This window comes from Arachis ipaensis, chromosome B10 (assembly GCF_059453495.1).
Source record: "Arachis ipaensis isolate K30076 ecotype BB chromosome B10, ASM5945349v1, whole genome shotgun sequence".
NCBI lineage: Eukaryota > Viridiplantae > Streptophyta > Magnoliopsida > Fabales > Fabaceae > Arachis > Arachis ipaensis.
The window spans coordinates 146,965,154-146,992,433 of record NC_142435.1 but is presented as its reverse complement, the minus strand read 5'-3'; the positions used below and the strand labels follow the sequence as shown (position 1 = coordinate 146,992,433).

The following is a 27,280-nucleotide window of genomic DNA, read 5'->3' as shown; positions in this document are numbered from 1 at the left end:
CAAAAGCATCAATGAACTTACAACAAACACCCTTCATAGAGGATAGAAACCAAATACCTCCCTTATGCCCCTCTGCCTCTACTATACCAACAGAGTGATACCCCAACCTTTCCCAAAATAATTTTAAATGCTGAAAAGGGGAGTGAGTTTCAACCACAATAAAGAAAACAGGTCTAAATTTCCTAACAAGTTCCTTACAATGCACCCGGGCTAACTTATTAGAAGCACCCCTAATATTCCAAACAATCATATTTAAACTATCCATAAATAATAGGGACAGAATAAATAAGAACATAAACTCTAAACAGAATCACCAACCTCAATAGGTGGTTTGTCCTGCGGTACTGGCACACTCTGATCCTCAATAATTGCCACCTTTGGACCCCCTGACACTGCACTTGCCATGCTTCCATCTACTAAGGTTTCCTCCGTTGTGCCACCATTTTTATCAACTGGCGAGTTCTGCAAGGAGGAAGGCCGAGGACGCTTCCGTAGAGAAATTCCACGACGTGCAGGAGTTCTGCGCGATGGAGATGGCGCAATTTCATGTTTTTCTTGCTTCCCCATCCTAATGCCAGTTGATTTGCCTCCATCACCATGCAAATTGGGCCTTGGAACCCTTCTCGAACCAAACTTGTGCTGCTTTCCATCTTGGTCCTTCAAACCTGATGACTGGCCCATTGTAAATTTTTTCTTACGCAGCACTTGTTGCCAGCCCTCTCCATCATCCATGCATGCCTCATTAACAAGACCATCAGACACGTGAGGAGCCAATGATTCCGTAACCACATCCTTCCCTTTAACAACTCCTAATTTCTCACCCAAATCACGAGCTTCTGATTCAGCCTCTTTTTGAATCTCATGATTGTTGTGTGGCACTAGTGTTGGGGCTTCATTATTTTTTCCATCACCAAAGGAATTTATGTTTCCTTCCAAGGAATCTTTCTCCATGCACAACGATTTATCATGCCCATACCGTGCACAAGTAGCACAAATCAACTGTAAACTCTCGTACTCCACTTCATAAGTCACACCCTCCACTATAATATGTTTAATTACAGGCAACTCAAGATTAATTTGAACACAAGCTCGGGCATATTTTCCTCTTTCTGCAAGCTTAGTAGCCAAATCTACTTTCACCGGAATCCCAATTGCAGAAGCAATTCGCAGCATTGCTTGTTCCTGGTAGCACCAAATTGGAAGTCCCGAGACTCGAATCCATACCAGCGTTGATCCAAAGGATTTTTCGCATGGCCTAAAATCCACATCCCATGGCTTTACTGCAACATAGTGACCGTCTATCAACCACGGGCCACCAAGAATGACTTTCTCACGATCCCCAGCAATATCAAATTTAACCAAAAAATATCCAAATCCCACATCCAACAAATCAAACCCTCCTTTGATGCGCCATACTATCCGGAGCTTATGCATGAGAGCCGTGTAGCCATAATACTTATCCAGCACCTTGATCACGATGGCTTCCTTATAAGGTTCAGCTAGACAGCTCTTTGCCTCCTTGGTAAAACTGACACTTGGTGGACGAGAATCACCCTGCTTACCTGTCACCGTCGCGATACCATCCCCAGATAAAGACCCTACTAATGCAAAGGCCTTAGACTTTTCTGCACCAATAACTTTATCTCTATAAAAGAGACCTTGGTTGGCTTTCCTAACCCCTCTCGAGAAGAACCCTCCTTAACACCGGATGCACACCCACCCACGCTCTCCCCCTTATCTCTTCCGATGGCATGGCCATCTTCCTCACCGTGTTTCACCCTCAACCGCTCGTCCCCGCTTTCTCCTTCTCTCATTCTCTTTGAGTACGGAGTACGTACTCTTTCTCTGCTAGGGTTTTTTTCCAACTCTTCACAATGTCTAGAGAGATTCTCATTTGAGTAATACGACAGATTAATTCTTAGCTTGGGTTAGAGGATGCCGCGAGAAAAAAGATATAGAAGATTCCAAGGCAATTAGATGTTTCTATATAGCAAAAATTGAATTCTCAATATTTAATTAAGAGAGATTTAGAGATATTTGTTTAAGGTTTGTAAACTTAATTCATAGAATAATGACTTAGGAATAATATAAGGTGTCATAACACGCACTTTACCGTTGAATCAATTTTAATCAAATAACATAGTGTATGGCAAGCTTACCTCGCCTTAGAGGATCTGCAACCAACACCTACAGACATCCAACATGATAATATCTCCATAAATACCATAACTACACTCATTCCAGCATCCCTAACCAATAACCATAAACTTCTATGAACTGCCTAAGCACCTGAAACTGTCCATAATTTATCATTCAATGACTAATGATGACTTTAGTATGCAAGACAACGAAGGACCTCTAATTATATTTATAATATACAATGCACCCATTGCTTGGAGCTCAGTACAACTTCTGGTTAACATTAATTACGATTTCCATGGCATTGCCACACCACTCTGGGTAGTTACTACTCACTAGTATGGAATATTCATATTTCATGTTAAGGATGACGGAAAAAAAAAACAATCCAAACACAATTTTAAAGAATCAATAACTTTTTGGAAGAATCCGTACAACAAATAATAAACAACTCTATAAGCAGCTAAAATTACAAATGGGGGTAAGGGGAAATTGTCCCCAAAATTGACTCCACTTTTGTGGAGCAATATGAAATATGCTTGGACGCATAACTAGCATCCCAGAAGTTATTATTATAGCTGTGGTGGAAAAAACTAATTGAAGAATTGATAAAAGAAAACAAAATACAAAATACAAAAAACCTATTACCTATGCGGATCCTGAGCCAGTGGATAATATCTCATTTGTTTCATCATCACCAAACCTATATTGATTGTACACTTCAAGCAATAATTCCCTACAAGGCACAACGGCCCCAATCTTAATGCATGCCAAAAATGCACCAGAAAGTTTTCTGTGCAGACTGTAAGCTTCATCAGGTGGCGGAGTCAGCCTGTGCTTCAGCATCGTCGCACCAAGGTGTGAAATGCTTGAGGTAATGTTGGTTGACTTGAAGTCGAATCCACCGGATCTTGCAAATGGCAAACCCACAATGAAACCAGCTTGAACGTGGGCATCGAGCATCACATCTGATTCCATTCCAGTGATGAACCCGAGTCTCTGGGACATCTCTATGACCCCATCCCTATCAGTATTTGCACATGCTAGAACCTGATCAATCGTGTATCATAAATAAAAATAAGAATAATAAGATTTCCAGGAGTCTCTTAATCAATTGAATAATCAAACTTATTATGACCATTACTGTCTAGAGCCATTTTGATTCTCTTTCTCTATATTTCAAAATTTAGATCAATCCTTTCATAACTGCAAACAAATTGTTACTGATTTTCAGTTAAATGATGCAGCTTACCATGTAAAAAAAAGGACAAAAAAGCAATTTCCAGTAATGCCAAATTTCATTTCAACATAGGTAAAAAATTCAACAATTACGACCACCAAATTTTTCCTAATTATGTGGGGTTAGCTATAAAACCCCACATCAACACATGGATAAATGATAGGACAACTAAACAATTAAGAGGGCCAAAAAGAGCAGTTATGAACCAACATCCGCTTGTAATTGCATACCAAATATTACAGTAAAGTGAAGAAAAGAATGTGGAAATCGAAAACAACGTAACATAAAATGGAACGGAGAAAATATTAACACAAACAACATTAGCACAAATTATGATCTTAAACAATTAAACCTCATGTTAGTTATTGAAGAGAATGATAATGGAGAAGAGGAGACCTAACCATTCGTAAATAATCATCAACAAATCTTTTGGGGTAATCCCGTGCCGCTCCAAAATCAATGAGATTTATTGTTTTCTTCGCTTCATCATATAAAAAGTTACCCCAATTAGGATCAGTCTGCATCAAAGAAACCACCTCCAACATTAAATGAGACCAGAAATACATGCTTACAGCCATAAAACAAATCCAAAACTCATCATTCATGAAAGAGCAGACCTAGTTCATTCGTTACAGATGACACACAATAGACAGTGTCAACTGTCAACAATGGCATATAATGACTTCAAACATACGGGAAAAATAACAAATAACATGCCTGCATAAATCGAAATACAAATAACTCCATCAATGTGAGCTCCAATAACATTTTCCCAATATAATTACGAGTTTCCTGGTCCAGCAAGGCTACTTTGTCAATTGTAATTCCTGTAACAAGAGAAAACACTTCCTTGTTAAAAAAAAGTTGAAATTGAATAAAACTTGAAACAACATTTCTATTTATTCAATCAAAATAATGTAATAAAATTAGTCATTTAATTGACTGAACGGTTTTCAGAGTTCGCTGCAACTGTTAAGCAAGGTGCAATAAAAGGTTGTCCTGCAGGAGGAACAGGTAAAACTTGTAATTACCATGAACAAGCTCTGTAGTTAATACTTTTTTGCTTGAAAGATCATTAAAAACTATTGGAACATAAAGCCCTTCTGTGCCAGAAAGCAGATCTCGGAATCGCTTCTGACTTGCTGCCTCCAAGTTGTAATCACACTCACGTGATAGTTCTTCTTTGGCTACCTAGGGAGAGGGAAAAATACAAAAAAGATAAACAACATAAGAATCCAAATTGATAGATAACTTGTTTTAGACCAGAGCACATGGCTTAGACAGGACAAGGTGATGGGTGAAGAAAATAGAAAGAGGTAGTAATGAAAGTTGAAAGAGCAGCACATATAAATACAGAACAAATTACCATGAAATGAATCTGGCATTATACCTAACATTTGCAGGTATTTTTTTTAAAAAAAAAAAAGAGAAGAAAAGAAAAGAAAAAAGGCCAGCAAGCAAGGGGTAGAGGGACTATGCAATCCACACCCCCAACAAATGAGAAATTGAATTCAGGGTGTTTAAATAAAATGATTAACACAACTAAAGAGCATACAAGAATTCTATCAAAACAATACAAACCTTTATAGCCCTGTCAAGATAAAGTCCTTCAGGAATCAGATTTGTGTAATTCAAAAGAAGTTTCACATTCTCAATGTCACTCTCAATGCTATTTGCAACACCAGGGTACTGAATTTTCATTGCAACTTGCATGCCATCCTTCATGACAGCTTTGTGCACCTAAATATTTTAGGAAGAACCTTGTTAGAAAATATTAAGTGTGACAAATAAAGTTGCATGATATTGTCGTTAGGACAATGCAAATTTTCTTGAGTGTAATATAACTGGAAACTTCAACTGTGGTTAGTGTAACTCTTTGCAAATTGAGAGTTTTGTATGTAATATTGCATAATCTCAGAGGAGGATAGTGTAATTGACCCCAGATTTAAATCAATACGTAATTAAACAAATAAACAAGCACCCATACCTGGCCAATACTTGCAGCTGCTATAGGTTCATAATCAAAACTAATCAGCTTTGATGACCAGTCAGGACCTAACTCAGCATTTAAAACTTCATTAAGCTGGCTCTTTGGCATCACATCTGCACCTTGGCGTACAATTTCTAATGCAGCCAGTATCTACAAATAGAACATAGAGAGTTTGCTTCTTAAGGCACATACATGGAGCCTATGACACTAGTCAGAAAATAAACATCTGATTGAGCACAATATGATATTAATTTTGCTAATCGGCATTTATAAAAATACAAGAGATAGTGGTAGCAAATATTATGAACTATAACCACCATTTTACACAAACTTCATAAACAAAATAATGCATATTCACAAGCTAATTAGTGAAAATGTAAAAGATGAGAAACAATCATGAAACAGGAGCTAAAGCCACTAGACCATTTGAAAGAAGAACTCGTGTTAACTGCTGATGATATTCAGCTCAGGTCGATCGACATCAAATAAAATCACACTACATTGAAACAGAAGACATGAAGCGGATTTGGAAGCACAATCCAGTGCTGATGAAAATGATTTTAGCCTTTTAGGACCCATTTGGATAGCACCAGTCGTAAGTTTATTTTAACATTTTGGAAGTCAAATCATAGGTTTAACTTTTGGTCCTGTTTGGGTATATAATATATTTAAGTACATCATAACTTATTCATACATTACTTTTTAAAAGTCCCATTTGCATAATCGCTTCAATACTATAATCTTCTTAAATAGCATACAAACATAAAAGTGTGCATAATAGAAGAATCAAATACCGGAGCTGGAACAAGAGATTCATCCTGAATGCTCAACATCTGCCCAATTTTGAGGGCAGCTCCACGCATTCTACAAAGTGCAAGAGCCAATCGCTCTGCATTCCTCTCAGACAAGAATGGAGAAAGCGGAGATTGATTGTCTTGAGAACTAGGCATACCAAAGGCAAGCCTCCTGGCAGATTCCTGAAGTGTCCCCCATGCAAGACTAGCTCCTAGCCCAGCAAACCTAAATTCCCATATCAACATATATTACACCACTAGTTCTTAAAGAAACACTGTCTATTACAAGAACTACATTTAAAGATAAACTTATCAACTCTGGATTTAGGCAATATTACACACGATAGTCCTTTTTGTCCTGTCTACACTGGTGCCACTACAAAGGTCCTCAGTGTCATATACTACTATAGTACAAGGCTACCAAGTCTAATATAAGTATATAGCCACAACCTAATTCTCAGAAGGACTAGCATATGTTTCTATAAACAAAAAAGACTTCACGTCTAATATCATCTAACACAATGTAATGTCTGTGTAATCTAACGAGTAAGATTCTGAGGCCCATGTTAGGAACACAGTAATCTCTAATAAGTACTTAGAATACATGTTGGTTACCAAACTAACCATTAGACCAGGAATCCAATGCTTCATCACAGCCAATGAAAATTGAATTGAAAGTATCACAAGTCAAACACAAAAATTGAAAATAGGACAGGTATTACTTCTAACTAACCATTAGACCCAGAAACAAACGCCTCATCAAAGCCAATGAAAATTGCATTAAAAGCATAGCAAATTAACACAAAGTTAATACATTAGAAACAACACTAACCCAAGAGCCCTGGAAAACGGAGTTTCAGGAACCCTCCTCTCCCTCGGTCTTCGCCTCGTCACCGGTGGAGCAATTGGCGCCATTTCGCCACTCCCCTCACCACCCACCTTCCCATTCTCATTCTCTTTCACATTCACATTCACATCCACCTTACCCTCAGAGCTCCGAGCCTCGCTTTCCTCCGCCGCCAAAACACTCCCATCCGGAACGGCAACAACCGGAGACGAAGCCGCCGCAGTCGCCGCCCCTGCCTCGGAATCCTCAACCCTAGGGCGGTTTTCTTCAGAAGTCAAAACGACATCATTTTCATCATTTCTTGTTGTCGTTTCTGGGGGCTGTGAAGAGCTGAAATAAACGACGGAATCGGTAGAGGCGCGTTTGGGAGCGTGAGAAGATTGAGGGTTTGAGAATTGGCGAAGCTTGCCGCTGGTGATTCCGGAGAGGTCAGTAGCGGAGAGGACGGCGTTCTTGATTAGGGTTTGGAGGTCGGACTTTGCGGCGGGTTTGATGAATTCGTTGGCGACGAGGGAGAGGCCATTGAGGAGCCTTGTGAGGTCCTTGGTATTGAAGAATGAAGAAGGCATTGATTTTATGTTGGTTATGGGTGTTGATGATGGTTCTTTGAGTTGAGATTGAGAATGTTGATCATTTTCTCTTTCTGCTCATTCTATTTCATACTTTCAGTTGATTTCATGTCTCGCACGGAAGCAACCAAACATGGCTTTTGAACGCCGACGTGGGCGCTGTTCCATCCATGGAACTCAAAAACAAAGAATAGAAAACTTTCAGAATCGAACCATTAAATCGATAAAATTAAACATTTAAAAGTTTATCAAAAATTAAATTCAAATTAAACTAGATATAATAAAATAATATATCTACTTACAAATATATACTTTATTTAAAAAAAAATATTTTTTTATATTTTATTATTTTAAATCGATCTGATAAAAATTACACTAGTTCAACTAATTAACTGATTTTGTTGGTCAAATTTCCTTATTTTTTGATCGGTTCATTGTCAATCGATTTTTACTTAAATTGAACCCGTCTCCTGATCGATTTCCAGTTAACCCAATTTTCAAAACCATGAAAAATAGTTAATCTACTTCTACACTTAGTCACTTACAAAGGGTTTTTTCTTCTTTTTTTTATATCAAAGATATACTTTCATTGCAATAAAATGAGTTGCAATTACAGTTTTGAGATGCACTTGCGGTTTTGACTTTTTAACATCTGGTCTAAAAGCAAGCCTGAGTAAAAGATAAGGGTAATCCCAGGAGAGAAGAAAATACGAGCGAGCCTAGGAAGCAAAAGAACGACGGTGAAGCTGATGTCTGATTTCTATCCCAATAGCTTTGATTTTAGATATTAATTAAGGATTGGAATAATTGCCAAAGGCTTCAGATCCACAGCAAAAATGATTTTTGGTTTCTAAGGGTATCCAAGATTCCAACTTCATATTATGAGAAGGACAAATGGACAGTCCTGTTTCAAGTTTAATCAAACTTGGCTCCCAACTAATATTCTTTCAGCCGTAGAACCAAGGTTCTCAATGTCTACCCTTTTTCAAATGCAATCAAACTTATCTCCTAACTAGTATTATTTTAAGTATAGAACTAAAACTTTCAAAAGTCATAATGTGATTCTACTATCATGACAATACCGGAGTACTTCCACTTCCACAACGACAAGTACCAAAGTGCAAGGGCTCAACGTGAAATAAAACGGACCAAAAAACGAACACGTGACTCGACTAAACAATGACCCAACTCAACTAAACACATGACTCAGCAACATAAAAACTCTCGAACAAACCGAATGAAACAAAACAAACCCATGACAACTACATAACAAAAACAAAACAGCTAAAATCCCCTCCATGATCTACACAACTAACAAATATTTACAATAAGAAAATCATGGTGTAGTGGTTAGGCCTTTTTTCTTCCTTTTATCCCAAAAGATAAAACTGAACCAAATTTTGAGCACAAACAAAAGCATCAAAGTATTATTAAGTCATAACAATACATAATGGGAGCAAAAGATTATAGTTTTATCAAGATTGCGAGAACCAAACTGGTCAATAAGTAAAATGACTAGTTCAGTGGTTCAGAAGTTCAATTGAGGTTCAACCGATTTAACTAAATATAAAATAAAATTATTAAAAATTTAATATATAATTTTAAATATTTAAATTTAATAATTTTTAAGTCTGATAAAATTTAAAATTTTATAATTTTACCTAATAAACTACCCATAATTTATCATTAAAAGTTCACAAACATCTTCAAACATCAAAATTTATAACTAATAAAAATCAAAATATGCATAAATGACAAATCAGAATAAGAAAAATCAGCATAAACAACTCAATCAGAAAAATCAGAATAAATAAAAAAAATTCCAACATAAACAATGGAGTGAAACTCTGCACCACAGCACCATCAACAACTCATATCAGAAAAATAAACAACCAGATTCAACAAATCAGAAAAATCAGCATAAACAATTTAAAATCAGAATCATAGCATAAACAACTCAGAATTGATTCCAGCATAAACAATTTGGCGCATTAAGTTGAATTGAATCAAGTCAGTCCATGTTTATTACTTAATGACTTTCTGTTATTGTAAGTGTTACTCTCATTCATCAATGCGGTTTATTTTATTGTTTACCTCAACTTGGTGAGTCTACTTTTTGTCCATATGATTATTCCCAATGGCTATCTCTATCAGTACTGCATAATCTAATGAATAAGGTGAGGCAGGCACCATCAATTCATGTTGAAAAACACTAAGCAATGCATGATAGATGTATAATATAGGATTCCTAAATCATGGAGTCATGACAATTAATCAAATCTTTTACTTTTGAACAAAAGCAAAGGTCTTAGGTATGCAGGCACTTACTCTTTTTGCCACCACTTCCATAAAATTTCCAGCCATAAAGTACAAACTAAATATAAGATGTAGCTTCAACATGAAAACTCTGTTTTGTGTTTCAAAAAGTGGTGGGCACAAGGGAAACTTTCAAATAAATATATTCAGCAAGAGAAGCTCTGATTAACATTTAAAATAATGGTATGACTTGAATATATTTATAGTTATATATACAACATAGGTGACAATCTACTAGAACATCAAAGATAATGCTACCATTTTATGCTATCAACCACTGCCTAAGGTCTTAAACATTCTTCAACAGATGCACTTGTTAGATTTTAAACCTTCAATCACTTTGATCCACTCTTCAATTCTGTTTTCTATTTTGCTATTGCTGTTAACTTTCTTACCTCAGGTACCAATTATTACAGTGAATCTCAACATGCTTCCTATTCTTGAAAATCCAAACAGAAGCAAGGTTGTGAACAGAGAGAGAGAGCGCTCGAACAGAGGAGACGACAACCGCCACAGAGCATCCACACGACGGCGAGGGGGCTTCCTACGATGGCGACACAGCTTCCTAGGACGGCGACGGAGCTTCCTACGATGGAGCTTCCCAGCGGAGAAGAGTTCCACGATGACAACGAATCGGAGATGCGGGGGCTGTGGTGGCTGCTGGTTGCGGGGCTAGAGGGGGGCTAGGGTTCTTTGTTCACTTTTCAGTTTCAAAGAGAGGAGTGGGACTGGGCTGTGTTGGGGGATTAGGATTTTAGTTTTTTTTTTTGAAAGGTATAAAACGGCGCCGTTTTGGAGGGGTGCATTGAATCGAGAAACTTTAAAAAACCAGCCGGTTCCGGCAGTACAATGGTTAATCGTCAGTTCAACCAGTTTTCTAACCTGTTTTTCAGCCAAGTGGTTTATGAGCTTAACCGGCCAGACCGATTCGGTTTTCAGAACAATGAGTTTTATAAAAAAGTAAAATAAAAAGAGAAGAAATTCAACTAAGACGGATATATATATATATATATATATATATATATATAGACATCATTCCAATTTGACAAGATCAGTGCCATCCCAATAAAACCATAGCGGTATGCACCATACGCTACACTAACAAATCAGCTGAGAAAGGAAAAGAACCTTTAAGATCCACAATTTCATGTTACTCACAGAACTCAGCCATCTACATTGTTCAAAATACACACCAATTCAAACAATGCAATATACTGAGAAATATTACAATGAAACAGAAATCAGGCCCTGTTCACAGGTTCAAGTGCTTCAACAGTAACTACACTGTTTCCTCTAATTACCTGTATCATCAGTTTTAAAAACAAAATATGGGTTAATTGTACTCTATTTCCTCTAAAAATCTTCATATTCCTGTTTGACAAATCGAATTAATATGGAAAATGGAATGGAGTACGGGACTCACCACCATCCCTATTTCATTCTTTTCATTGCCATTGACTTCCACAGTGTTGTCAACAACTAAGTTCATAAACTGGTCAAAACCCCTGAGGGTACCAACAATCATCCTATTTGCATTAAGTTTTACTGCAAGCAGATAATAAAAACTATTCATTTTCAAACATAAACAAAAAGCCCTAAAAGCTACAAGGTTCAAAATTCAAATGTCTATCTTATATGATGTATGCACAGTTATTGATATACAACATTATTAACGGAAAAAGAAATCAAACTTACTCTGAAGCTTCATGTCCATGTACCTGGAGCATCGTAAAGAGGGGGAAAAGAAGAAAAAGAAATGTAGGTTAACGTATTTGCTCATTGCAACAGATTCTGAAGAAAGTTCAAGAAATCGAAAGATGAAATGAAGTGAAGACGAATAGTAATGCTTACTTCTTCAAATCCGGTGGCTGCCCTGATCTGCTCATGGTGAATAGTTGAGTAGAGTAGAGAACCAACAAAACCCTCACTGCACTCAGAAACCCTAACGATGGTTTCGCACTTTCGCGCCTTTGTTTAATTTATAACCATCAAGCCCAATAAAATATAATCCAAGCCCATAACCATGGTTCTAAAAACAGGACCGAACCGGACGGTCGGATCGGTTCAAGAACCGACAATAATAACGGTCCGATCAAGTATGTAAAACCGCTAATAAAAAATCGGTAAAAACCACTGAATCGGACGAGAATTGGACGGTCGGACCGAACCGGAATTCGGCCGGTTTACACAAAAACGGAAGCTCCTCCGTTTCTTTCTCCCTTCCAGCCTTCCTCCCTTTCTTTCTTTCATTCAGAAAGAAATCACACAAACCCAGACAAAAAACCCTAGCACTGTAAGCCTACACCACCGCCGCAAGGAGTGGCATACTGCCGACGTCCGTCGCACTCAAAGTTCGCCATCCGTCCGTCTATCTATCTTCCCTCGTGCTCCAATTCTTCAACCCCTGTTCGCTGTCACCGATCGCCGCTGCTTCCTCGAGCTCGGCGTCCGTCGTCTTTGTCTGCTCAGCCGCGCTTCCGTCGCCGTTTGTTTGCCGTTCACGTTCGCATCTTCGTTCAGCTGTCGTCTTCGTTCGCGTTCTTCCCCGTTCACGTTCACGTTCACTCGCCGTTCACCATTCGAGTTCTCATTCGCGTTCGTCTGGAAGCCACTTTGCTCTGCTTCAAACTCTGCGACCAACCCGCGCGCTCCACCTAGCCGTCGAACTGCTCTCTTTTGTCGCCACCGTGAGTTCCCTAAACCCGCCACTAGACAATACACTCACACAACACCAATACTCTGCTTCAAACTCTGCAACTTCTGATTTCTATTACAATAAGAAACTAATTAATTTGGTAGTGGTTTAGATTTTTTCATAGGCTGAATTAAAGTTACAATAGTTATGTTCTCTTCTCTATCACATTGATATTAAGCTTTGAATTCTCTTATTTCATATTAATTTTACTGCACTCAATATGTTTGATGAAATGCTTTAACCATATTTTTTATTGGTTTTATAATTTCTAGCTTTTAGAAACTTAGTAAGTTGATTGCATGTGAAATTAGAATAATTGGATCTTAGTAATTAGGAAATTTTAGCTGCACAAATAGCATCTTTGCAGAAAACAAATTAGCATGATGATTCCACTTGCATTAGTGTTCTTCTGGTAAATTTTAACCGTAATTGTGAACTTGTTAATTTGCTAATTGTTCTTGTGTTGTTGTTTTGTTGTTCTTCTGTTACTTTTATTTTATTTTATTTTTTGTTGTGATTTTCTGTTCTTGAACTTGTTAAGTTGATAATTTGCTAGATTGTTGGGCTGCTGTTGTTTTAATTTGCTAAATTGCTAGGTTGCTGCGATTTAATTTGTTAAATTTGTTGCTGTAACTTGAATTTGTTGCTGAATTTGTTGCTTCCCAGTCACAGACTCAGAACAGAATGCTCAGTCAGTGCTTGATTGATTGGCTTTGCTCACTGATTGTATTTGATGATAATTTTTAAATTGATAACTTTTAAATTTTAAATTTGCACTGCCTATGTTACTGATTCACTGTTCCTTCAGTGCTTTTTGTTGTTAATCATTGTGATGAGCTTTGTTAAAATTTGCACCGCCTATATTACCGATTCATTGTTCCTTCAGTGCTTTTTGTTGTTGTTAATCATTGTGATGAGCTTTGTTAAAATATGCACTGCCTATGTTACTGATTCACGGATTCATCCCTCTCGTCATCATCATCGGCATGAACTCCAAACCAAAACCCCAACTCTGGATAAAATTGTAACGAAAGTTGATTGGGACTTTTTCTTCTACTTAAGGAATGAATCAGAATGATGAGGCCAAGTTGTGAATACACAAGTGTCAACGGACTATAATATATATTGAGTTTGTGACATTAGAAGGGTGTAATAATAACAATAATGGAGTCATGTTATTTGAATATTGAGGTTTAACATTTAAACTCTCAGCTTCTCAACCCTGTTTGATTTTTCATCTCAGGCAATTGAATCGAATCAACCAGGCCTTTCTCTTCTTTTTCTTTTAGTTGATTCTTAATTTTTCTAATATATGTAACTTTCTGAATCAAGTGGATCAGATTATGCAGTTTTTTTTATTTAGGATATTTTCGGAGACGCATTAGAAGAGCTATTTTGTTATTATGTTTGCTATAATAATATTCACATGTTGTGTATGCTTGTGATTGTTTTGTGTTTACATTTTCTTTCCAAGTCACTTGCTGTGGTTGTTCTTTAAGGATTTGCATTTGTGTGTGATAATGTTGAATGATGTTGCATCTGGTAGGAGTTCTTAGAGTACCCTCATCTTTGGTCCTTTATAATTTATTTATTATTTTATTCTAAAACAATTTTTTTGGTTGAATCATTAGTTGGACCGATTGGATCAATGAATTAGTGAATCAGTAACTAAAGAAGTTTGATGGCCGGTCCGGTTTTCAGAACCTTGGGGTAGATGTAATCGGCCCGTAAAAAAACGTGGGGGAATTGCTTACTCTTTAACATTAAGTGTTTGTTTGGGCGCCATTATTTTAATAAAAAAAGATCTTTTTTCATTGAAAAAAGATCTTTTTTTTATTTTTAGCGTGTTTGGCAAATTTCGAGTAGTAAAAATAAAAGCACTAGAAAAATTAGAAAAACATCTTTTTTTAGAAGCTGTAATTTAGAGCTTGTTTGGGAGAGATTCTAAGAAAAGATTTTTTTTAGTTATCTTTTTTTAAAAGATCTTATGAATAAGTAAAAGTAATTTTATGTTTGGGTATCTTATACAAAAAGATCTTTTTATCTATCAATTATGTTTGGGTATAATGATATAAAAATACTTTTTTGTTTATTTATTAGATGTAAAACATCTTTTTTTTTAAGTGAAAAAGATCTTTTAAAAAAAGATGTAAATTACAGCTTCTCAAAAAAGATCTTTTTTTATTTTTCTAGTACTTTTACTTTTACTACTAGAAATTTGCTAAACACTCTAAAAAATAAAAAAAGATATTTTTTATTGAAAAATATCTTTTTTTTTATCAAAATAATGGCGCCCAAATAAGCACTTACATCTTTTTTTAAAAGATCTTTTTTTCTTAAAAAAAAAAAAAGATGTTTTTTATGTAATAAATAAACAAAAAAGTACTTTTATATTATTATATCCAAACATAATTGATAGATAAAAAGATCTCTTTGCATGACATACTCAAACATAAAATTAATTTTGTTTTTTCATAAGATCTTTTAAAAAAAGATAACATATTTTCTTAAAAACTCACCCAAACAAGCTCTAAATGTTACCCGAGTAATATCCATATTGGTTACCACTTACCAAGAACTTTTAGCATATCCCAACAAATTTTAATGACCATATCGGATTGATTTTTATTTTGCTAGACAAAATAATTTCTAAGGTTAAATATAATTTTTATCTTTTTAATTTTGATCGAAAATTAAAATAATTTTTTAATTTTTAAAATCGTGTCATTAAGTATTTAAATGTGTGAGGAGAATAAAATAATTTTTTACCTGTAATTATATAACAACGGCATATGGTTAATTGATGACTATTTTTAATATATATAAAAAATAATTTTTTTAAAAAATAGTTAATATAATTCATGCTTGTTTTCCAAGATACGGTCAATCTAATTTTAAATAATCTTTAAATCTTATATTGTTGACTATCAATATATTCTAAATATTTGAATTAAAAAGTTAAGGATGAATTTGGGTTGGTCTTTTTTTTTTTTCAAAAAATTTGCTTTTTTATTTTTTTTTTATTATAAAAATACAGTGTTGTATTTGGATAGAAAAGTATAAGAAATATTTTTAATTGAAAATTTACTTTATTCTTTAAAACCCACAAATTTCTTTCTTAAAATATATAAGGTTTTGTTATGAAAAAAAAAAAAGTGTGTATATATATATATAAATATAAATTACCCAAATCCTATTCTCTCTCGGACAGACCCCGAACCCCCCACTCCCAAAAAACTACCGCATCCCACACCATCTCCGCCACATCTTCTCAACTCCACCGACCATAGCTACCGCCTTCTTCTCCGGTAACCGCTTCCAGCAAATCCTTCTGCTTTTCTCGGTTAATACAATTGCTCAGATGTTAGCTCTTTTATTTTTCTTTTTTAATATGTTTAGCTTGACCATATTATGTGATGTGACGTGATGAGTGATTCACTGGTTCTTGTTTGTTGTTCATGTCTCTAGTGCAGTTTGACCCTGTTACGTTGATATCATCCTGATTTTAGTGGCTGTTAGAGTTTTTTTGTTAATTGTTCTTGAATGTTTGCCGCATATTTGCACTGAACAATATCTCAAGGCTTGTATTTGCTTATTCTTAGATGCAATGTTGGGAAGCTAGTGTGTGTCCTCAATTATCATGTGAGGTTCTTTTTCATATAATGGAAATTGTGATTTTCTTGTATTTAGCATAGGCTGGTACCGTACCCTTATGTATGTAGCATAGGCTGTTAGATGGTTATCCTTTTTCCCTCTTTGTACTCAAACCAGTTTTGTTCTGTTTGGAATGAAGGACAACGGAGACAACTAGTGTCCTTGGTTTTGAATATGCACATTGAGACTGTATTTTAGTCCCCCGGTGTCTCTATCTGTCTCTGTTTCCTTGCTACCATGTGTAGCTCCATGTCTATATTTGTATTTGAGACAGTAACCAATAAGCTCAAACTCTTGGATTCTCTTTTACTGTCGTTTGTTTTTTGGTGGGTTCTTTCATCAGTTTATGCCTCCTTTTAAAATTACTGATTAAAATATTTCCATCACTGATTTTGCAGATTTATATTTGTTTTTATCTTATTGGTAAAGAAGTGTGGCAAAGAGCTCTATTTGACCAGAAAAAGAAATAAAAGGACAAGACGAATAATGGTGTATTGTGATCACTGTGTCCAAAATGTTAGTGCGTTGAGAACTGATTATGGTTCTTTGTGAGTATTGTACACTGCAAGATTTTCATTAACTTATTTATTCAATTTAGAACTAAATTTTATTTTTATTTTATTTTTTTATAGTTGTTATTTTTGACCTGTGTGGTTATTATTATCAGATGTTGTGGCACATGTGGTAAGGTGTTGCAAGATTATCTTTTTTCTGAAGAGGCCACATTTGTGAAAAATTCATCTGGACAGGTAAGGCAAAGGAATATTTTAGTGGTTTCTAGGGGGATTAATGAAATTGAATCTTAACTATACCCATTGCTTTGATGTTTAACACTCTCCGTATCTATTTTAATATTTCTTTCCTAAAATTTGGCTGTTTATTTCTTTCTTATTCTGTTGTTTTTTCTGCTGTATTTTACTGTTGGGCAACTGGGAAGACTAGGGGATGGAATAACTCGAAAAGTTACATTCTTTCTTTAATACTTATTGTGCTGTTATAAGGGCAATCTGAAAGTTTGCCTCTTCTTTCACTGTCATTAAATATTCAAACTATAGTATGAGATCTTTATTATAAGACAGCACATTTAATTGTAACATGAGTGCCAAAGTAGCTTGGTATTTTTTAAAGTCGAAACAAGATGGGTAGTAGAACAGATACTGTGCACCAATTGAAATTCATAGTAGGCATTGATACCGTGTGAAAAAAAAGGAATGGTATGAGAGAAATTTCCTAGTTCTTTTTTTCCCTTTGTGGTGATTTTGATGATATAGTGTGACTCAAAGTGCCAAAGGAGAAATGGGTATGGAAATGGGATTATTGTAGCACATTCTGTTCTTCTCTTAATCAACAATGTTTCAAATAATCATGGGTATATCTTACATTTGAACTGAAGATTTTAGGCTGTCACATGAGAAACACTCACTAAATGTGTTTCAAAATTTGAAATATAACTTTTGTGTTTTATTTATTTGTTTCTTTCTTTACACAATTGTTTATGTTGATATCTTTCATTGTTCCCTCATATGGTTCTTTATTTTGTTGCTCCACATAGAGCCAATTATCTGGCCATTATGTCAGAACAATTCAAAGCGAATTCTCTGCCTCACGTCAAAGGACTATAGATAGAGGTATTTCTTTTGCTACAGATTTTTCACTATCAAATCTTGTCATTGTTATAGCTTTAGTTCTTTCAGGTCCTATTACTTATATTCACATTTTATTTAAACTTTTTTTTTTCTATTTATCTTCTCTAAGTTTGTGGTGCAATTACATTTATGCTGAGAAACGAAATTTAACATCTATAGTACCATCCAACAGCCACTGCTGATGATAGTGTCAGCATGTGATGAACATTTTATAGAGAACATGTCTAAAGAAGTTTGAATGTTTTTTTTTCTAATGATTATGTTTAAAGATAATAAAATTAGTTACCATTTATGTCTTGTCTTCTTAAATGCCATTTTTTTTTCTTGATTGTAGCTTTTGAGGAGATCAAATACTTAAGTTATGGCCTTGGAGTGAACGATGATAACATGACCGTGCAAGCTGTGGCCTTTTATAGAGTATGTAGCTTTTTTTAACTTAATTGATATTAGACTTAATTTCTATCATTCCTCATCCATTCGAAATTTTCTCTCTGTTTAATTTTCTTTGGTCGAAAATTTTTATTATTGAATCCTTGTGTATGCCTAGTGAAGATAGCACTTGAGCGGAATTTTACCCGGGGACGTAAATCAGAGCAAGTGCAGGCTGCTTGTCTTTATATTGCATTCCGGTAAGTTATCTCTCGTATGCTATAGCTTTAAGCTAAGTAGCATGCTAATATCTCTATTGATATATATTGATTCCTTCACTGGTCATCTCTCTCTCTCTCTCTCTCCAAAAAAAAACACTTATGTTAGTATCCCTACTATTCGCTCATCCAAGCATGTGTTTTTAGTGAAATCATAGGTTCATGACTTACACATGGCCTATAGTACTTTGTGACTATGGTTCTGGTGCATCATGATTTTAGTTTAGTGCCATTCTTTTTTGTGTTCCCTTATCATGGTGTTAATGAGTCTAATCTTATCATATCCACATTCTTGTAATATTTTAAATTTATGCTGAAACTATGTTTCTTTCAGGGAAAATAATAAGCCATACCTTCTCATTGATTTTTCAAATTATTTAAGGATAAATGTGTGAGTATACCTCTTTTTTCCATTGGATGTGCCTGGCATTGCCTTTATATTTTTACCCTTATTTTTTTATTCTTGATTTATCTTAATGTGTCTCTGAATATTGTTGTTGTTAATGACTGTGATGCAGTTATGTTCTAGGTGCAGTTTTTTTACAGCTGTGTAAAGTATTAAGGCTCGAAGAGCACCCAATTGTTCAGAAGCCTGTTGATCCCAGTCTTTTTATTTATAAATACACAAATAGTAAGTATCGCTTTAGATCAATGAAATGTAGAGTGCATAGTATTATCTCATTAAATTGCACGATGTAGGTTATCTGAAGCAGATTAATATTGCAAATTTTTCAAATTGAGGATGGGAGTGTTTTTTATTTTTTATTTTTACCTGTAACTTAAGAAAGAAGATAGGCATCCTTAATACTTGCCAGTGCTGCAACATTGTTGTATGCCAAAGAATTCATCTTTAAAGATTGTTCAGTATTGACATTCAAACTAAAAGGGACAGGAGCAGTGTGGAAGGACTAAACAACTAAGTCTTGTCTCATTTGGTAGGGTTGGCTACATGGATAAGATGATATCACAGTGTCTTTTTGTAAATCATTTCTATAGTTTGAATTTGAAATTCTTTTTCAATAGTTTTGCTGATAGTCCTTTATCAACCTTTAGTTATTGGGCTATCTTCTATCATTTTTTCATTCTTGGGCTTCTATAATCTTTCTCCATCCATGCCGAAACTGTTTTTAAGGAGAGATTTTCCAACTTTTATAGGATAGTTGTTACCCTAATTTTATCATCTCTAATTCATTCATTTCTAATCCTTTCAATTTGGGGGATCCATTCATCCAATATGGTATTCTCATCCTTACTGTATTGACACTACTTTGTTGGCTTTCTACTGCATAATATATAGTACCATATAAATGGGTGGTAAAATTTTGTTCCTTTTCATCTTTTATAATTATTCTTCTTAGACTATTCTATGGCCAGTGTTTTGGCCAATATAAACTTTTATTTTTTACTGAATGATGTCCCTCTATTTTAGTGTTGTATAAGAAGTAAAAATCAAAGGGAAAGTTATTTATTAACCCTTTTTCTAATAAACCACTTTTATTACTGTGAATTGTAGACATTGGTAGAAGTGTGTATGTACAGACTGTAGAGTAGATGAGAATATCTCAAAGATGTATTGGATTTGGTTTAAAATACTCTTTTAATTTCTGTCCTAATTGTTTTTGGAACAAGTAAATGTAACTATATTGAGTTGCATGCAGATTTGTTAAAGGAAAGGAACTTGGTTGTCTCTGAAACCGCGCTGAGTATTATTGCTAGCATGAAACGTGACTGGATGCAGGTAACTTGATGGTGAACTGGCCTTTTCCTGATTTTATTTATTTATTTGTTTTCGAGGTATTCACATCTGTTCCTTTGGCGTTGAAATCTTTCTTCTTCTGCTGGTGGTAATATTGCTAATGTTTGAAAAACAGACAGGGAGAAAGCCAAGCGGATTATGTGGTGCAGCATTATATATGTCTGCTCTTGCAAATGGTTTTAAGTGCTCTAAGTCAGACATTGTAAGTTTTCATTTTCTACCTTGTGATTGATTTTTAATTTTATGTCACGGAAAGTGTCTTTCAATTTTGTTTTCATTTTATTTTCCTTGAGGCTTTCTTGGTTGTTCTTTCTTCCCAATTTCCTCTACTCTTTATTTGAAGAGGATTTCTTTTCCTCAGAAGTCAGGTCACACTGTTCTTGTACTTCTCTGATTCTCTCTCTTTCCTCCAATAATATTTCTGCTTTTATTCAAGATCTTGTACTGTAGCAGTGCGGAGTTTTTTTTTTTTTTTTGGGCATTTATAATGTGTAGGGTGGCTAAACGACTTTATGCTTGACTTTTGAAGTTGCTTATTTATTTGATCACTTATTTATCTTAGTTAAAATTGTTTTTTAAGCTTTGATGTTTTAGTTGCTGTTTAGTTGTACCTTCTTTCTCTTCTCTCTGTATGTGTGTTTTATTATATTTTATAATGTTTCATCCACAATGAAGTTGTGGAATATTGTTGGCTAATGGTTCCTATTAGAGCACTTCTTTCATTTGCATTAGACTTTTTTGTTTCAATGAGTTACTTTGGATTGGTTGACTTTTTCTTAATTTCTTTGGAACTAGCATTTTTTTCCCTTTCCGTTAAGTGATTAATGTGCTTTTTATTTTTATTCATTTTTCCAAAAAAACTTGAATGCTGGATGGCTTCATGTATACAAACCAGTGGTGCTATGATTCAGATTCATAATTTTGTTCCTTGGATTTTCATTATCACTTAAGCATTTTTATTTTTGATAACATTGATCACTTTAGTTTAGCAAAAACAAATGGCTAGATTCTTATGCTTAGACTAGTTATACACTTGCCTATGGATTTTTCTTCCTCATTTTCTATGACAGTTCTAAATTTCAGTGGTTCTTACTGGAGCTTTACTAATTCTCTACTGATGTAATTTTTTGTTTGATTTGCTATTTTGAACATAGCTAAGAATCGTCCATATATGTGAAGCAACTTTGACTAAGCGGTTGGTAGAGTTTGAGAATACAGAGTCTGCTAGCTTGACAGTAACGTTTCTTATTCCCTGTTATTCTTTGAGCTAGGATCCAATGACATCGGTGTAGCTTAAATGGATGTTACACTGTTGAATAACCTTTTATTGAAGTAATTTTTTACAAAACTTACTATTGGATAAGAAAATTATACATATGATCATGTCTATAAAATTTCACATCTGTCTAAAATCATATAATATATATTTTTATAGATCAAAATTGCTGGTAATATAAAAGTTTAAAACATATATGAATATATGTTGTTAGATTTAGTCTTATTTCTGTTCAATTTATAAAAATTTAGGATAAATGATTTTCGATATAGGTGATTTTAACAAATGGTTGGGTCTAATTTTTATAGAGATATGAGAAGTGTAATTTTACTTAAATCTATATCTGCGTCAATCATATATCTACTTCTATCGTAGAGGGATGGGGAGGAGATTGGTGCACCAATTGCACCCCCCCCCCCCCAACAAAAAAAAATTTATATGCAAAAAGACGTTTTGCTATTTCTAAGACTTAAATGCAAGATCTCTTAGTTCAAGTGTAAGGTATTTATCATCTTGATTAATTTCACATTTGTTATTAGAAGATGCATTGACAGTGTAAAGAGTTTTACATGGCCATCCAATCTAATTCATACATTTAAATGACTTTTGAAGTAGTGAGTTTGAAAATTAGTTATTTTTGCTGATGTGGCAATACATGATTGGTTGTAAAACTCTTTTACAGTGACGGTGCATGAAAATTAAGTGCTTGTTACTAATACACAAATTTAGTAAATAAAAAGTTGGATTTAATAGGCATGTTCCCATTAATCCATCTTTTCTATATATAAGTTTTGTTCGAATAATTGCACCTTGAAATAAATCTAAGACTAATGTTAATTTATTATTAATATAGTGTCATTTAGGTCATGATCTGTAATATTTATTTCATTTCATTTTTTTGGCAACTTCTATTTTGAATTAAATATAAATTTTCATTAATCTGTCAAATTTACAGATTGAGGAGTTGAATACAATGGCAAAAGAGCATGAAAAGCAGCCAATTAAAGTACCAAATGGTGAATTGAACAAATGTACTTCCGAAGATCTACTATGTGAGCACAAGGGTACTGCTGTGCCTTATTTTGCACTTGGATTGTGTGAAACATGTTACAAGGATGTGAGTCAATTCTACCTTATACGGGAATTTGCCTTTTATTAACCTTTGCTGATGGTTGCCTGTTCCACTTATTTTGGCAGTTTGATAAACTCTCTGGTGGACTTGATGGTGGCTTGGATCCTCCTGCTTTCCAGCGTGCTGAGAGGGAGAGAAGGGTAAAATCAGATTCTGAGGAAAGTGCCAATAGAACAGATGATGTGAGTACACCTTAAGTATCTCTTGTGGTAGTATACATTTTATTTTTAATTTTAAAGTACCAAAATTTTCATATACATGCTGGTACCAAATTTCAAAACTCAGCACACACCTGCCTTTCAAGAAGTGGTAAGATCCACAAGTATTCTAGTTGTCACTGAATATTCCATCCAGAGTAGGAATTCTAGTTGTAACTGAATATTCCAGTTGAAAAAGGTGCCAACAGATTACATGGGTTTCCTGACTTCTGAGCCACTTGAAGCACCATACAGTTTTCAGTTTATCTGCTTCAAATTTATTTGTGAGAAAATGTCTTCATAGAATCTGATCAAGGGGAAGCTTTTGCTAGTATTCCTTATTCTTTTGTTAAAAAAAAAAGTGTCCTGTCTCAAGGCATATATATATAAGTATAAAATCTTCTCAAACAGCATGATTACTAAATGCAATTTTCAAAGGGCAATCAGCTAGTACAACCTACAAATCCAATTTATTGTTTTTTAATATATATATTTCTTTTGATTAGATGGTGAAAGCATCAAATGGTGAACATGGAAGCCAAAAAGAGGGATTACATGCCTCAGAGCCAAAAAGTGTTGGTGGGTGCTTGTTTCTTTTTATCTCTTTCTAGGCTACTGTAATTCTTTGCTTGATATTATTTAAATGCTTATTTTCTTGGGATATTTTCAGGAGATAATTATGAGCACACAGCCACTAAAGATGGCAACCTTGATGAATCACATGAAGATGATATGAAGACTAAAACTCATGATGACTCAGAAAGTTTATCTGATATTGATGATCTAGAGGTGACTAATAAACCAGTTTTATTTGTTGCCTATTTCTTAGCACTAAGGCTGCGTTTGGAAGAGACACTGTGATTGAGAGACTGAGACTGGGAGACAGAGACTAAATTAAGTCTTTGTGTTGTGTTTGGTGTGAAGTGTACAGTACTGAGTTATATCTCAATATCTTGTTGGAAAAGAGAATGTGGGGTTAGATTTGGAATTTAAAAAGTTGAATGAGGGTAATTTTTAAAATAGATGTTATTAAAGTTTCAGTCTCCGTCCCCATAAATTTTAATTTCCTGTGGCTGAAACTGTGTCCCGAGACTTAAATTTTAGTTCTAGTCTCTGGTTAACAAACACAATACTAAGTCTCAGTCCTTGTCCCTGTCCCAGTCCCGGCTTCCAAACGGTAATGGTTTTGTGCAATTAGCAACATGCTACTCTGCTTTTACAGCTGTGATTGATTTTTTTCTTTTTTATTTTAAAAAGCATGTTCAATTTTTTCCCATTATGCAAACAATTGCTGAAGTCATGATGCTTGAATATTCAGCCTATACTAAACATAAAACATAAAATATTTTCAAGAAAGTGTGATATGTAGTATTTTGATGTTGCTTTTTAATGTTTTGATAATTACTTCTAAAATATGGTGTGCTGCCTAGGTTGATAGCTACCTTCACAATGAGGAGGAAAAACATTACAAGAAGATTATATGGGAAAATATGAATCGAGAATATCTTGAGGTACTGAAATGTCAATGCAATTTGATCTTCTGTTTTAATCGCTCGATATAATTCTCTGATATTTCTTCCACATTCTGTCATGATAATACTCTGAAGTAGCCATAGTTGTCCTTGGGTTCCTTTATTTTATCAAAATATAAACTCTTCTTTTATATATAGGAACAAGCAGCTAAGGAAGCAGCTGCTGCAGCTGCTAAGAAATTTGCTGAGGCAAATTGTTCCGAAGAGGAGCTAGCAGCAAGAGAATTTGCGAAATCGGCTGCTGATGCTGTGGCAAAGTCCAGAAAGGTAAGATTTGAGAAAAAAAAATTTAATCAACTTTGCTTTATGGACACCATAAAGTGGCCACCAATCAGCAACTAATATTGGACTATATATAGGAATATGGAATGATCACATTATCACATCTCTAATCAAACTTCGTAAACAATATAATCAATTTTCATAAATAATAGAATCTAGCTTGATTCCCACTTATAAGCAAACTTGATTTACATTTATAATAAAAATACGAATAAAAGTATCGAAGTACAGTGGTGGCTGATTTTTTATGTTAATAAAAAATTTGTTTATTTTGTTACGAAAAGTTTGATTATTTTCCCTGGAAAAGTTTAATATACACAAATATGTGGAACAAGTATTAATATACACAAATATATAATGATTGATTTTTAATATTGATATAACATTTTGTTTTTCTATTGAGGTTCTGTGTTATGTGTGTATTGACAAGGATGCAAGTGTTAGACAAAGTTTGATTTTAATCTTGTGCTCCACTTGCATATTAAGATTTTCTATACTAATCAATACAAGATTGTCGGGTCTGGTATTAATAGAACCAGAAAAAATAATGCCCAAACTCACAGGAAAAACAGAAAATTTTACTCACTTGAGCTAATAGATCCGAGATATTGAATCTTGTGTTGTCTTCAATTTTTAATGCTAGGCTAGAAATTGTGATTTCTTTCCAAATTTACATTCCAAGAACTCAATTAGTCTTCTACTTATTTGAAAACCATACACTTCCAAAACTTGTTGCCACTACTCTAGCTTCCAAGTTCCAACTTAGCCCCTTCTCTCACTTTATTTACTTTTTATGCACATTCTAGGAAATGAGACAAAAACGAGCTCAAGAGGCCAAAAATTCTGGTCCTGCTCAATCTGCTATAGAGGCCACCCGGCAGATGTTGAGAACAAAGGTAAATCATTGACACATATGCATATATATTTTGTTTATTAAATTGGCTATGATGTCCTAAAGCTTTTGTTTAGACATATCTATATCGTTGACCCAAATTATTGTATTTTGCCTTTGTACCGTTAGTATTTCTAATGTTAAATTTCTTTATTATAGCATACCCAATAAAAACAGAAAAGAAAAGAAAAGAAAATGGAACTCTTAGGTTATTTTGACAAAGGTTCCCGTATGCATAGCATTGTTATACCCCTTTTGGAATAAGTGCATGGAATATAGAGAAATAGTGATGGAATATCAATTGCATAAGAGCTGTAAAGAAAAATTAGGAAGCTAATTAATTTCCGAGAATATCCTAATATGTTTCCTTATTCACACTATTGTAGGTCCTTGATCAATTGAATTTACAGTATATTCTTGAAATCAACTATTTGGATGCTGTAATGATTTTTGTTTATACTGTTTCATCTGCAGAGGCTCAGCTCCAAAGTCAATTATGATCGCTTAGAAAAGCTATTTGGTGATCCTGTAATTCTCTTCCTGAACTGTTTTTGGTTTTTGATACGTAGACTCTAGTCTTCAGATAACCAAGCATTTTGGTGCCATGATCCGTTTAGTATACATTACCCAAATTAAAATTGTTTTGAACGGTGAAAAAAAAATGGCGTTCAACGCACATTACTCTATGATTTGAGTTTTGGGTAAAATTTCTTTTTTTTTTTTTTTTCATCCGTTTTTGGTGTTCGGTACTCACTTTTCTTTAACTCTTATGATCAACAGGTATCTACAGAAAATCCCAAGAAAGTACGATTTGATCCATCTTTGGACAACGATGAAAATACAGAATCCAAATTAGAGGAAAAACTAAAGGATGATGATGCAGTAGGAGTAGAAGATGAAGTTGAGGATGGTGACATGACTGGAGAATATGAAGATAATATGTATCAGGAAAATGGAGATGAGGCATATGAGGATGAATATTATGACGATGGTGATTATTGAAGAGCTTACAGCTTGTATTCATAGTTATTTAGTTGTCTATAGTAATTCTTTTTAGGAAAATAAAAATACTATTTTTTCTCACTTTATAACTATCGAGTATAAACACACGGTTCCACTTCCACCACCTTCATTTTTCTTCTTAGTTACCTTGTCCTTCACCTTGGGTTGAAAATGAGTCGAGCTAGTTCGTGAACTTATGAGTCGATCTTGAGCCGCAATTTAAGTTCAAATATTAAATTTGTCAAGCTTGAGTAAGTTTAACTCATTGGCCCGGAAGTTAAGTCGATTATATATTATTAGAATTATTTATATTAATACATATATTAACTTTCATCATCAAAGATAACATAGTTATTTGTCATGGTAAATTTTAGAAGGTTAGATTTAATAGTATTTGTATAGTTTTTTGGAGTGTTTGATAATACTCTGGAAGGTCATAGAGTATTCTAGAAGAGTGTAGATGTATATAGAAGTATAAAGAGTGATATGGAATAATCTAGAAACATTTAGAAAGTTGTGGTAGAATAGATATTTGTAAAGAAGGTTCTGGATAATTAATTTGGACCGTTGATTAAATTTTTAATCTTAACCATCCATTAAGGAGGTGGATGGCTATAAATAGGAGGCGAGAGTTAGTGTAAGGACGTGTGAATCATTTGTAACAAACACTTGAA

The 27,280-nt window shown here is 34.4% G+C and overlaps 3 protein-coding genes across 14 annotated transcripts; 1 reads left to right on the top strand and 2 right to left on the bottom strand.

Annotated features, from left to right (window-relative positions):
* Positions 1–2,537: 2,537 nt before the first annotated feature.
* Positions 2,538–7,786, bottom strand: ABC1 (ABC transporter 1). The gene is made up of 8 exons (XM_016324186.3): positions 6,996–7,786; positions 6,164–6,389; positions 5,367–5,519; positions 4,961–5,119; positions 4,411–4,570; positions 4,097–4,206; positions 3,781–3,897; positions 2,538–3,189 (listed from the first exon to the last, which is right to left on the bottom strand). Exons 1-8 carry the CDS (start codon positions 7,577–7,579, stop codon positions 2,788–2,790), a joined length of 1,911 nt encoding a protein of 636 aa, XP_016179672.1. The 5' UTR covers positions 7,580–7,786; the 3' UTR covers positions 2,538–2,787.
* A 3,113-nt stretch (positions 7,787–10,899) lies between these two features.
* Positions 10,900–11,879, bottom strand: LOC107622332 (putative small nuclear ribonucleoprotein G). Its single transcript, XM_016324192.3, has 4 exons — positions 11,747–11,879; positions 11,591–11,613; positions 11,319–11,440; positions 10,900–11,196 (listed from the first exon to the last, which is right to left on the bottom strand). Exons 1-4 carry the CDS (start codon positions 11,779–11,781, stop codon positions 11,137–11,139), a joined length of 240 nt encoding a protein of 79 aa, XP_016179678.1. The 5' UTR covers positions 11,782–11,879; the 3' UTR covers positions 10,900–11,136.
* A 264-nt stretch (positions 11,880–12,143) lies between these two features.
* LOC107622331 (Cyclin/Brf1-like TBP-binding protein) lies at positions 12,144–26,876 on the top strand. 12 transcript variants are annotated; one of them, XM_088485981.1, is made up of 20 exons: positions 12,144–12,582; positions 16,643–16,760; positions 16,912–16,993; positions 17,797–17,872; positions 18,225–18,307; positions 18,443–18,519; positions 18,872–18,928; positions 19,056–19,168; positions 20,196–20,275; positions 20,409–20,495; positions 21,448–21,528; positions 22,525–22,686; positions 22,767–22,883; positions 23,405–23,477; positions 23,569–23,687; positions 24,329–24,409; positions 24,569–24,697; positions 25,519–25,608; positions 26,079–26,132; positions 26,385–26,732. In XM_088485981.1, the coding sequence occupies exons 5-20, from the start codon at positions 18,278–18,280 to the stop codon at positions 26,604–26,606; spliced, it is 1,572 nt and encodes a 523-aa protein (XP_088342107.1). In that variant the 5' UTR covers positions 12,144–12,582; positions 16,643–16,760; positions 16,912–16,993; positions 17,797–17,872; positions 18,225–18,277; the 3' UTR covers positions 26,607–26,732. The 12 variants fall into 12 exon arrangements, with proteins under 12 accessions (XP_088342107.1, XP_088342111.1, XP_088342105.1 ...); XM_088485985.1 differs by having other exon boundaries at positions 18,438–18,519; XM_088485979.1 differs by having other exon boundaries at positions 16,643–16,792.
* The last annotated feature ends 404 nt before the right edge of the window (positions 26,877–27,280 follow it).

Coding starts and splice junctions, on each gene's coding strand:
- ABC1 (XM_016324186.3), bottom strand. CDS start 7,579: ATGCCTTCTTCATTCTTCAATACCAAGGACCTCACAAGGCTCCTCAAT. Junction 3,898..4,096: donor TTGTATTTCGATTTATGCAG/GCATGTTATTTG, acceptor TCTTTGATGCAG/ACTGATCCTAATTGGGGTAA. Junction 3,190..3,780: donor TTGATGATTATTTACGAATG/GTTAGGTCTCCT, acceptor ACGATTGATCAG/GTTCTAGCATGTGCAAATAC.
- LOC107622332 (XM_016324192.3), bottom strand. CDS start 11,781: ATGAGCAGATCAGGGCAGCCACCGGATTTGAAGAA. Junction 11,441..11,590: donor CATGGACATGAAGCTTCAGA/GTAAGTTTGATT, acceptor ATCTGCTTGCAG/TAAAACTTAATGCAAATAGG. Junction 11,197..11,318: donor AGAATGAAATAGGGATGGTG/GTGAGTCCCGTA, acceptor CTGATGATACAG/GTAATTAGAGGAAACAGTGT.
- LOC107622331 (XM_016324187.3), top strand. CDS start 16,731: ATGGTGTATTGTGATCACTGTGTCCAAAATGTTAGTGCGTTGAGAACT. Junction 19,169..20,195: donor TATTTATAAATACACAAATA/GTAAGTATCGCT, acceptor AGTTGCATGCAG/ATTTGTTAAAGGAAAGGAAC. Junction 20,496..21,447: donor AGTGCTCTAAGTCAGACATT/GTAAGTTTTCAT, acceptor TTTTGAACATAG/CTAAGAATCGTCCATATATG.